At 53.9% G+C, this 10295-nt stretch overlaps 1 protein-coding gene across 1 annotated transcript; it reads left to right on the forward strand.

Annotated features, from left to right (window-relative positions):
• Nucleotides 1–3989: 3989 nt before the first annotated feature.
• On the forward strand, nucleotides 3990–8618 carry VOLCADRAFT_107248 (uncharacterized protein; the record flags this gene model as incomplete). Its single annotated transcript, XM_002956419.1, has 7 exons — nucleotides 3990–4275; nucleotides 5697–5797; nucleotides 6568–6896; nucleotides 7091–7539; nucleotides 7654–7817; nucleotides 8290–8373; nucleotides 8590–8618. The coding sequence occupies exons 3-7, from the start codon at nucleotides 6615–6617 to the stop codon at nucleotides 8616–8618; spliced, it is 1008 nt and encodes a 335-aa protein (XP_002956465.1). The 5' UTR covers nucleotides 3990–4275; nucleotides 5697–5797; nucleotides 6568–6614.
• Between the last annotated feature and the right edge of the window lie 1677 nt (nucleotides 8619–10295).

Consider the following 10295-nt stretch of genomic DNA (forward strand, 5'->3'; position numbering starts at 1 on the left):
GCGAGATGAACAAGCCCAAAGTCAACTTCCTAGGCCACATCGTTGGTCACGATGGACTTAAGGTGGATCCCCGAAAAATCGATGCCGTTTCCCTGGGCCTTGCGAACCTCCACAAGCTCATCCAAGGGTACTCGTCGCTAGCGACTCCACTCACGACCCTCCCCGGCAGCAAGCGGCTGACTCGAATGGAAGAATATGCACCAGCAGGATTCGACGGCATTAAAAATTAAACGCCCTCGTCAACGCCCCTTGTTGCGCCTTCCTGACCTTACCAAACCCTTTTCAAAGTAGTAACCGACGCCAGCATCCACGGCACAGGCGGTGCAATGCTGCAGGATGGCCACCCCGTCGCCTACACCAGCAAGAAGTTCACACCTGCCGAAGTCAACTACACTACCACAGAGCAAGAGCTACTGTGTACTCAATGCCCTACACAGGAGTGGTTCCTGTACCTTGAGACCGCACAGGATACCTTCATGATGGTCACGGACCACCACCCGAACATCTGGTTTGAAACCAAGAAGGACCTGTCCCGACGCCAAGCACGGCGGCAAGAGTTCCTGAGCTGCTTCCACTACACGTGGTAGTACCGGCCGGGCTGCAAGAATGTTGCTGATCCTCTTTCTCGCATTCATACACCTGAAACGGCTGCGGTGGCAGCCATGGTGAGCACTTAGTTGCAAGCGCATGAGCTCGCTTTTGCTTTTCCCCTCTCCCTTCCCCATTGTGCAGGTCGTCCTCGAAGAGCAGGTGCCGGTCGCGGAAGGTAGGTTTTTCGTTGCAAGCGTTGTTGCTACTGCTACTGCTGAGCAGTACTGGTGAGATCCGCCACAGCTTGCAAACGTTTTAGGATGTGTACACAACATGGGCCCGGTGGTGCTGTCAAAGGAAGGGCCCCACACACGGTTGGGGTTGCGCCAGAGGTACAGGCATTGCGGGGGTGATGTGCATGGAGTTGGCGGCGGTGAAGGATGTGCTGGGCATGGATAGGATGAACTTATTTTCATCCGACACCTGGTGGCTGTTGTGGGTTCGATTCCCATAGCGATGGAGGGTACCGCGGCTCGTGTGACTGCTATTACCTAGGGGCAGTTTTCGTACTATGCAGAGAAATCCCCAGTCACTTCTACTCCTGCTGCTAATGGCAAAGCTGCTGAACATTTTTCAGTGAACATTTACTGTAAGTTTCGATAAGGTCGCTGCAAATTTCAAACGTTTTGTCGACCGACAGTCTTGCATCGTTATTATGAATGTAGTCAGAAACCTAACCAGCAATCGCTGTTATACACTGCAGCAGCACCTGGGCAGCCAATGATGGCTCAACCCCCGCCTGCTCAGGCTGCACCTGAGGTGGTCGACTTGTCAGGCAAGCTACCGAAGGCGTCTGTCTCTGACATTGGGCAGGCAGCCTTTGCGGAGAAGTATCCCTGGTGGCAGCAAACCGGCAAAAATAAGCAAGGCCACGCGATTGGTGGCTGTAGCATTTGTCAGCAGCTGTCGGTTTCTTGTCGGTTTGTGGGTTTAATTTTGAAGCATTTGGATGCACGTTTTGGAGACACTGAGCTTCTGAAGTGCTTTCGGTTTTTTGATCCTGCTACATATGTGAGGATGTCTGAGGAAGAGCGGCGTGGCTATGGCCGTAAGGAGGAGTTCGTGAAGTTGCTAGCACACTTTTGCCACTCGGCAAGCTCTAACCGCCTGTTTGCCTTCGATGTCAGCGAACTTGACGTTTTGCAGAAAGAGTTTTCAGTTATGCGGCGCCACCTTAAAATTAATTTGAAGCCATACGGAGAGGATGATAATGAGGAGGTTGCGACTGACCCAGAGATTGAAGTACTGGTACAAGCAACATACCCCGCTAGTGACGATGAGGCTTTTAGTGACAGTGACTACGAGACCGACGTAGAACGAGATACCGATGAGTCGTGCATGGATGAGGAGGAGGACGAGGATGAGGAGGACGAGGATGAGGAGGACGAGAAAGAGGAGCAGAAGGGATGGGCGGCCGCGGCGGCCAAGGCGCTTGGCTTTCACTGAGTGTGCCGTGTCCCCGAGTGAAATGGTTCACGAAAAAACAACGAAAAAACGATTTACAGGGCAAAAAAATGCAAAGCGTCACTTTCCACAGTGTTTCAGCCAAGGACAGTGCCCCCGTAAAGGTTTTGCGGGGGTTACAGGGGCCCCCGTAAGGTTTTCGGCCGGTACAGGAGCCTGGTAGGGGGGCCCCTCCGTAAGGAAAATTTGGGAGGTACGGGGGAGCCCGCAAGTTCCAGGAAGGTCAGTGTCGAACCCTGATGAGGTCTAAGATGGCCTTGCAGTTGGAGCTGGGCCGCACCTCCTGGGAGCGGGCCTGGGCTGGAATGCATAAGTGGGTCCACTTCTTTCCACGCTTGATTCAGTTGGTGTATGTCGCTTGTGTCCTTCCCACTCAAACAGTGTGTGTTGAGCGTGGCTTTAGTGTCCACCGCATTATCAAGAACAGGCTGCGTAACCGGCTGTCTGTCCCGTCCATTGATTCCCTTCTGCGTGTTGGATTACTCGATCCAACCGTGGATATGAAATGCAAACCCCTTGTGATTAAAGCTGCTGAGGAGTATGTTGCAAAGAACCCGGATGGGCTCCTGCACCGTATTGCCAAGGTGGGCGACTGTGTTCTGCCTGACGAGAGTGATGATGAGGGCAGTGTGGGCAGTGAAATAGCTGAGGCCTATTATCCTTCTGATAACGAGGAGGTTGAGAGTGTGGCAAGTGATGAGGTGTACCCGTCTGAGGAGACAGATGATGATGTGGCAGGTGTGGTGGAGGCGATTGCTGCAGAGATGGATGAGGAGCGACGCCTCCTTGGTTTTGGGTAAAATTCTTGCTGAAATATTTCTCCCAGGCGCTATGTACCAAAATAAAATCAAAACATCTGTTAGTTCAGCCGCCCTAGCATATAACGATAGAATCCAGCTCATTTGTACCCCGAAAACCGCTTCAGACAGTTTCGGGGTACCCGAAAACACTCTCTGGCTGACAGGAAATTTTTCGGGGAGAGCCCCGAAAGATTATGCAGAGGATTTCGGACACGGCCGAAACTTTTGGGTACCCTGGTGAAGAAACCTGGTGGTCAAGGCCATAAAGCGGCTCGAGTCATGCAGGCCTGGCAAAACTCCGGCGGAATGTTTGAAGTGTGCGACTCGCTTGGTGCAGGGGGAGAGATTAACATCATTGCCTCGTCACCCCATATATGGATGCTTTTCAAGCACCTCCGTTCCGCAAGGGGACGTGTTTTCCCAGTCAGTCCAATTTGAGGATCATTTCTGACACCTCAACCGGGCTTGAAAATGTGTCTTTACGTGCAATGAATGGGGTGCTCACGCCACCTTGGAATTTACATCCCTTCTCGGCATCATAGGATCTTAATTCATTTTCGTTTGTGCTGTTGGGTGATTGAGGTCAACAGTCTCATTGGTAGGGTGAGGGTGGATCGGGTTTCAAGATGAGTATCATGTCGTCATGGAGTGCCCTGGTTACGGCGACATTTCGACAGGTCCTACGCGAGCGTCGACGTTAGGTGACCGGCGTTTGCTTGCCAAGGCGCTCCACGCAATTCGCATAGCGATGCACCTGCCTAGCTATGTAATCAGTCACCAGGGCAAACTTATTTCATAGACGCCCAAGGTCTCAGCCCGGCCCGATGTCTCAGCCCGAGGTCTCGGCCCGAGGTCTCGGCCCGAGGGGTCTCGGCCGTCCGTCTCGCCTCGAGGTCTTGGCCGTCCTTTCCATGGAGCCTTATGCTGCAACTCAATAAGAATTCCCTTTACACAAGTGAATGCATAACTCATGGTTCTTGTCACGTATGTGTTCAGCTTCCTACGGTGAATTGTAATCCCTGTAGGTACGGCAACCGCTTTTCCATTTTTCCGCCAGCAGAGACTTTGTCCTTACGAAGTAGATATAGCATGTGCTTTATGTTCCTTACAGTCTGAGCTCTGGTTACACAACTCCGCTGGTGTTAGATTGCGAAGCTCATGGAGAATCTTGATAGGAAAATACAGGAGGTCGAGTCGCAGATAGAGGCAACGGAGGATGCACTAAAAGCATGCAAGGACAAAGATGAGTTGGCTCACTCGCGCGAGGAGAAGCACCAACTCCGCGAGGAGAAGCGCCAACTTCGCGAGAAGGAGCGCCAACTCCGTGAGAAGGAGAGCCAACTCCGCGAGGAGAAGCTCAAACTTCTCGAGAAGGAGCGCCAACTCCGCGAGGAGAAGCTCTTGCGTCTCAAGATGCAATGTAAGTGAGCCATGAAGTGTGTGTGCCTGAAGCCTTCGTCAGCACCTATATTATAGTCCACATAAACAATATAGAGACAAATGGTCTGAGTATCGCACCTTGGCTTTGGACTAATACCTGCTCTATATTAATAGTTTTATCTCAACAATTCAGAAAAGAACCGAACAGTGGATGCAGATCTAGTGATATGCCCAGAATACTATCAACCAGGGTCAAGCTGCATGTCAAAAGGGTCAATGCATCTTGGTGTCACCTGATGAGCACCAGACTGCTGCCTGAACATAATACAGGAAAGTAACTAGTAGTGGTGTCTGGTTGTGCCTGATGTGGTCTAGACTGTGTGGGTGTGTCTAATGCACCAGCTTTATGCTGTAGGGCTAAGACATGCCCTATGGCATAAAACGGGGGGTACCCGGGGGGTACCCCCCCTTTGTTGTGCTTCTGCATTCTCGCATCCCAACACAACAACGCACGAACGAGCGGTCAGCAGAAATGAGGCTTACAACTATAGATCGTAAACAGTAGCTGGACCTCAGAGCTCAGCAGCCCTTGCATCGGTTGCAAAAGCGCTACTTTACAGTGTCGCCTAGCACGCCTTGCACGCAAGCCATGGACCAGGAGGCCCAGGATGCCAAGCTGATGTACATCTTTCAGAAGCATTCAATAAGGACGAGGTGTGGCAGCTGGCCGCTGCAGAAGCATGGAGCAAGGCCACGAATCTCTTTGCGACCCTGTCGCTCAGCAAGCCAAGCTAACGAAGTCCTTGTTTCTTTTTTCTCAATTGAAAGCTTCCTTTTTTTATTAATTAACATTGCCCCTTGCTTCCCGTGTCGCCGTGAGCTTTCCTTTATGTTGGTGTTTATATTTTTTAATTGTCTTTCTACTTTCTTTGTTTTCGCATTTATTAAATTCGACATTAAGCAGTTCCCTCGTTCAGTGGACTCCTGCATGCCAAGGGACATGCGGACGCGCCTGCTCGACTTCATGCTGTGGTGTTTCCCAGTAGTGGGGGCAACCCGCTGGCCGGTTCTCACAGCAGCCAATCTGGCGTCCGTCACCGCACGCCCGCGAATTTTTCACACGCATATGCGTATCCCACCAGCACTCCTGGCTCTTGAAGGCTCTTGAATTTCGCATGCCTGCATCTTTTGCACACATATGCGTAAAGCCCGCACTCCTGGGTTTTGAGAGCTGGCCTTTGTGCAGCCCGCCATGGCCTTCACACAGTTGTACGGAATATTTATTCTGGTCGTCGTACCCTGCGTTTCGTTTGAGTGAGGGGCTGCTTAAAAAGCTTTGCGCTCCAATACTTACGCAGGTCTTTCCTCGGGATTGTGGCACTTAGCACAGACCCGCACACATTGAATCCCCAATTGCACATTGAATCCCCAATTGCGCAACCACCGCCTCTGTCTCTTCAGGATACAGCTTGATGTGCAAGAATCCTGACCTGCATACATGTGACGTTCTCGTCATGCAGGCGCGGCGGCAGGGCCGGGCCCCGGGAGCACGGCAGCTGACGGTGAGACCCCATCTGCATTGCAGGGCCTCTAGGCCTGGCGCTCGTGGGAAGGGAACCGATCCTCAGGGGGAACGATTGGGGTTTGGCTGAACGCTTATGGCATTAAGACAGGTGAGGCCAATTCGAGGCTCGTCTGTCCCCCACTACAGAAGCAAGGAAAGAAGCAGGCCTTTGTCGGGGGTGCGGAAGCCGTTGCCAGGGGTGCTGGCCTCTATATCGGAAGGGCAGCAGCGAGGCCGTCGCATGGTGGGGCGGGTGGGTCGTTGCTGAGGGCTGCGGGGTGAGCTGGTTGCGCCCACTCGTGTTGGGTGCGTGCTGGGAGCTGTAGGCAGCAATGGGCGGCTGGCGGGTGGCGGGCCTGGCCCCAGCACCCGCCCAACACCCACCCCAGGGGAGCTCGCATAGAGCGCACCAGCTGTAGGCAGGTTGGGGTGGGTGGGTGGGGCGCTCGCTCGGGCATGGCACGGTGGGTGCATGGGCTGCAGCGTGGGCCTGGGCCCCGGCGCCTATGCTGTACTGTAAGTCAGCTGGAAGTTGTTCCGTCCGTCCCTTTCTGCTGCTGCTCTGTACCCGTTCGTTCCTGTGTTGGTTGCGTTAATAAGATCCTGCATGCATTTCAACTGGGCGACTGGCCGTACTTACTGACAAGTCCAGTGCTAAGTTGGCTGGATCACGGGGTGCTAGTGACCGGGGGCTAAGGGCATGGCAAGAGTCGAAGAGAGTGAGTGCATGGCTTACCCTTGCCGTGACCCCTCCCCCCACACACACAGTGACGCTGGCGGACCTTCAGAGGAAGGCCAGCAAGCTGGAGTCAGTTATGGCGTTCCTAGTTTCAAAGGTGCTCGTGTGGCGTGACAGCTCCACTGCAACACACAGCGAGTCGGAGGAGTCGGAGGAAGACTGCAAGACATCTGCGCTGAAGTCGCAGCTGCAGTGTGCGGGGGTGAAGGGCTGCCAGCTGCTGGGGGAAGGCATCCCCCCAAACTGCGTCAGCCTTGCACACCTGTGCAAGCTGTCTTGGGCAGATGGCACGTGCCACCTGCTGGGCTTGTCCAAGGAGGACGTCTCATCACCACGCAACGCGCTGCTGCTGTCCAAGGTACAAACACTCGTGCTTGCATTGTCCTCATCCTACATGAATGTGAGCGCTGTAGCTCGGGCATGGGCACGTGCGTATGGCATGCAGAGGCGGTTCTCTTGGCCTTGATGCAGTATGCCATCTAGCCTGTGGCGGCTGGCGCTGCCTGTGTTCTTGCAGCAGTGTGACCCGCCGCATCACGTGTTTCCCTGCAGCCCATCGAGCGTGCCTATTACAACTCGGCTGTTTGCTTCTACGAGGACCCGGCAGACAAGAAGCTCAAGCTACACATCCTGTGGGACGAGCTCAAGTTGCAGAAGCTCGCCGACTGCCAGTGGCTGGGAGGGCCCAATAGCAAGGGCTATGCTGAGTTGACCAATGCGTTCGGCGACACAACATACGGCGACCTGGAGGCACGGCCCCTACAATACTACAGCAGCACGGTGGTCCCCTTTCATCGCGTGCTCAGCGCCCATGCACAGCTGAGCCTCGACCGGGCACAGCGGGATGGCAAGATGGCTGGGAGCTGGACCTTCCAGGACTATCGCTCCATAGAAAACGTCCTCACCTGGCTTCAAACTGCAGAGCTGCAGGAGCCACCCATCACAGGCAGCGTGTCGGAGTTGTTGGAGGTCAAGAGCATGAGCAGTGCTCCCGCTGCACTGTAGACATTGTCGTAGGAGATTGCCATTCTCTTGCCACAGTCACAGCCGAGCTGGGTGGCAAACTCTCCGTGCAGCACAGCCTCATGGCGCGGTGCTTGCTGGCCGCCATGCAGGATGTGGCAGGAGGCTGGCTGGCAGTGGCAATGTGCAGCCGCCAGCAGCGACTGCTGCACACAGAGCTGTACGACTAGGCTGTGGCGGCAGGGCAGGGTGGCGGGGCGGGGCGGTAGCTGCAGCCGCACGCGGAACCACGTGGTGGCGCTGCTGGTGGTGCTTGGTGCGCGGGCCTGGTGGCAGGGTGCCTAGGCACCGCTGAGGGTGGAATCATGGTTACTTACCAAGGCCGTGTGGCGCCTGCACCTATAAGGCTCGCATTAGGCTCTAGTCATGACGGAGGCTCTAGTCAACTGGAAATGTCCCTTTGTCCTCCTAGCACTTCTGCTTGCACAGCAAGTAGTGGCTCTCGATGCTTATTCGCAGTGTCCACATTACCTAGAATTAGGAGTGCAACCCAAAGGGTCACGTATGAAGTGCACGCAGCTACTTCAGTGAACCCGGATCCAGGAAAGGGCCAGCCAGCAGGTTCAAAACACAGCCTTTCCGACACAAAGCTTGGCCCACCTGTGGCCAAACGTGTCGTGGAGTCGTTACCACATCCAAGTCCTCTTTGTAAGTGTGATTTTGTGAAATCGGAAGCAACAGCATTCTAGCTATCCGTTGCCTCGTGTGTCCAATTGGATTCCGGAAAGATGCGGTTGCACCACGGACACAGTTCATGCGCGGCTTGCGACGGGCCTATTCGAACACTGTGCCTAGTGGAATGGCTATGGGAGGTGCGAGCGGTAGCCACATGGCCCGGGGTCGCCGTGCCCTACTGCCACCGTCCCCAGCCGTGTTAGGTCAAATCATTATGCTTGCCTGTGGCTGTCGCCACATCATCCTCACACTCTCTCCTACCTGGCGTTCCTCTTCGTCTCACATTCTACATCGCAGCCTGCCCCACCTCTCAGCTCTCTGTACCTGTGCTGTACCCTTGCCGTACTCACCAGACAATTTTGCGGACAAATTTTTATCTTAGCCTCTGCGATCCATCTCTTTCTTGGCAGGGGATGGAAGCAGAAAGCGAATATAGAGGTGGTGTAGAGCGTCCGGTTTGTATATTCCGTGTGGACCTCTGGCCTCACTAGGACCATCCGTGATTCCACGGTTGAGTCCGTTGGTGTAGATGCCGGTCCGTTGATTACACAGCCCCTCGTTAAGCGGATCCTGTGGCGCATATGATGCGTGGAGCCCCTACACGGGAGATACTTGTGGAGGAGGAGGGGGAGTGTGTGGTGAGGATTCATGCGGTAGTAGGTTTGCATACGTGTGCATGTAGGGGAAGGAAGAGGAGGTAGTGTGGTGAGGGGTGAATGATGGCCTGCGGTGGTTTACCTTTCCGGGTCGGTGATCACTCATGTACGGATGTGTGCGAGCACAGCGGCGATAATGCGGAGAGCCAAAAGTGCTGGATGGCAGCGCCAGGAGCGGTGGAGGTAGCACCTGGCAGCTGATGCCGTGTAGAGATGGGAAAGCAAGCCACTTAACAAGTGGAACTGATTAGGTGCTAATGCTTGTGGGTTTTGGGGATGATTGGCTATTGTTTCTCAAGCTGAGCCAGTTTTGGTGAGGCGTTGGTATTTGTTTTGGGGGTTCGTAACCAGCTGCAACTACAGCAAGACCTTGGCCTTGGTCTTGGATTTGCCAAATCGGCGTGTCGGTGGCCGCATACCTATACAATGTATGAGAAATAAAAAGGGTCGTGGGGGAACTACAGTAGTAAAAACGATCGCAGTCTATTTAGAGGGTCTTTCCATTGGCTGGTCGTAAATTTTCGTAGATTCTCCTTAGGGCCGGCCGGGCCCGCCGCACCTCCTTTTTTTGGATTTCTTGCACAAACTGATAATATAGATGTAAACGAATGTGTGTATGTAATTTTGGCAGCGCGAAGTGTAACAAAGCTTGCAGTTGGTAAAGCAGTTACGAACGGAAAATATCCAACGATAAAAGGTGGTATTTATAAATACCGTTTGGTATTGGAAGATTATGAATAGTTCTTGGATGTACCGTTGGTACGATACCGTTGGCCCGGTGAGCCAAGGGCCGCCTTAGCGGCGTTACATTCCCCCCCTCTTGAATGCGAACCCGTCCTCGGGGCGCCTTGAGTGAGGTGGATAATTGGGGATAACTTGCGCTACGATTTTGCAGCGGAATCCGTGGATACGGAGCGACGTATGCACCTGACCTTGGAGGCGGGCGCTATTTGCGCCGTCTCCTAGCATGCAAGTAGCTACGTGGCTAGTGAGGGGCTGTAAACCCCGTTTTTGCACAAGTGTGGCGGATATGAAAACGTGCGAAGCACCTGAGTCGACTAAGGCGACAGCTTTTGTGCTAGTAAAGTTGCACGGTAGTAGTGGCGCGGTGTTTTCAGTCAGAGGTTCTAGTGCAGAACACTTGGACTTTTCCTGGCAGGGGTCGAGCCATGCTTGAAACTCGCCGCTGCAGTTTGGGGACCTGGTGCGACCACCTCCGGGTTTAGGTTCGGAGAAGATATTGGAGTTTTTTGTAAACTCTTTGAGTAAGGTCCAACCGCGTGTTTGAAATTCCTTTTCTAGGTGGGCACACTTGGGCACCAAAATAACCGCACTAGTTGTGTCCGGAGCGCGCTGTTTAAAAGTGCTGAAGTTATTCAGCCAAGGAATCGCGCGATCGGCTG

The sequence above is a fragment of the Volvox carteri genome, assembly GCF_000143455.1.
Source record: "Volvox carteri f. nagariensis unplaced genomic scaffold VOLCAscaffold_61, whole genome shotgun sequence".
Taxonomy (NCBI): Eukaryota; Viridiplantae; Chlorophyta; class Chlorophyceae; order Chlamydomonadales; family Volvocaceae; genus Volvox; species Volvox carteri.